Genomic DNA, 1,467 nt, shown 5'->3' with positions numbered 1-1,467 from the left:
AAAAAATCAATTAAACAAATCAATAAAATCCGAATCTTAAAGCTACAGCCATAAGAAGCTTTGGAGAAAAACCAGTTGCCGACTCGAAATCCCAAGTCCCCTCGGAGCTTCGTGTGCGTCGGGAGGAGGAAAACCATATCGCCAATCCTGCTTGGATTTCGTAGTGCTTCAGAACCAAACCAGCCGGACAACAGACGTTCAAAAACCTTCGCTTGTCGCCAATTCACTATCTTCCTCGCCCCCCTTCTCAAATCTCAATCGATCATACACGAAGCTTAGCTAATCAGAGTTCTTCGAGAATTTACTGGAAGAGGAGGAGGGGTTCCTTCACTCCTAAGCTGTTGATTCTTTCTCCCGAGGGGTTTCTATTGATGCGGATCACCCATGCCTCCGAAACAACAATCTAAGGCGGAACTCGCCAAGAAGCAGAAGGTTGTAGAGGACAAGACCTTCGGTCTTAAAAATAAGAACAAAAGCAAAAATGTTCAGAAATACGTGCAGAGCCTCCAGCAATCTGTCCAACCTAAGCCTGATCCTTCCAAAGCGGCCGCCAAGGTTATCTTTTCCGACGTTTTCAAGGCACTTCTGCAGATTGATGACCATTGTCTGAACTAACAATCGTTTTTTTTTCCCCTTGAAATTGTGCCCGAGCAGAAGAAACTGGAAGATGAGAAGGCCAGAGAGAAGGAGCTGAATGATTTGTTTAAGGTCGCTGTTAGCCAACCTAAAGTTCCTATTGGTTTGTCGATATTCACCCATTTTTTATTTCGTCACCTTCCATGTTAGTGTTTATAAATTTATACGGTAAGTTTCAACTCCATGGGCACTGCACAGGAGTTGATCCCAAATCTATTCTATGTGAGTTCTTTAAGGCGGGACAATGTGCGAAAGGTTTCAAGTGCAAGTTTTCTCATGATTTAAATGTGCAAAGGAAGGGTGAGAAGATCGACATTTATAGTGACAAACGTGATCAGCAAAGTACTGGTAAGGAGCGACGCTATGCTTTCCAAGACACTTTCTTCCAAGACACTTTCTTTTGCCATTGTTGTTTTGTTCTTGTTTGTATGCTGATCTTCTAATTTTCCAAAAATGCAATAGAAACAATGGAGGAATGGGATCAGGAGACCCTGGAAAAGGTTGTTGAATCAAAAAGGTCAGAGTACAACCAAAACAAGCCAACTGAAATTGTATGTTGTCCTTCTTTCTTAGCTTTGTTTGGTTTAACTTGCTTTTCTCTTTGTGAGGAAGTTTTTGAAGGATATTGATGGGCTCTGTAGTTCAACCTTAATCTGATGTTTAATTCCTTTTACTAATAGATTTTACAGTCCTATCATATATTGCAATTTGGTGATAATGCCTGAATTATGCTGTGTATGTTATTTAAATCTTATTTTTCATGTCCCTTGAGAATGTAAACTTGGTGTAAAGCTTTTTGAAAGGGCATTCAAATTTGCTTGACTGCTGTCT

At 40.6% G+C, this 1,467-nt stretch overlaps 1 protein-coding gene across 1 annotated transcript; it reads left to right on the top strand.

Annotated features, from left to right (window-relative positions):
• Positions 1-59: 59 nt before the first annotated feature.
• LOC110035148 (zinc finger CCCH domain-containing protein 21-like) lies at positions 60-1,187 on the top strand (the record flags this gene model as incomplete). Its single annotated transcript, XM_020739388.1, has 4 exons — positions 60-555; positions 655-739; positions 835-984; positions 1,099-1,187. Coding segments are annotated over exons 1-4 (495 nt in total), but the record flags the coding sequence as incomplete, so codon positions are not given.
• Positions 1,188-1,467: the final 280 nt, after the last annotated feature.

The sequence above is a fragment of the Phalaenopsis equestris genome, unplaced genomic scaffold (genome assembly GCF_001263595.1).
Source record: "Phalaenopsis equestris unplaced genomic scaffold, ASM126359v1 Scaffold196395, whole genome shotgun sequence".
In the NCBI taxonomy this organism is placed as follows: domain Eukaryota; kingdom Viridiplantae; phylum Streptophyta; class Magnoliopsida; order Asparagales; family Orchidaceae; genus Phalaenopsis; species Phalaenopsis equestris.
This window is presented reverse-complemented; position numbering and strand designations above follow the sequence as displayed.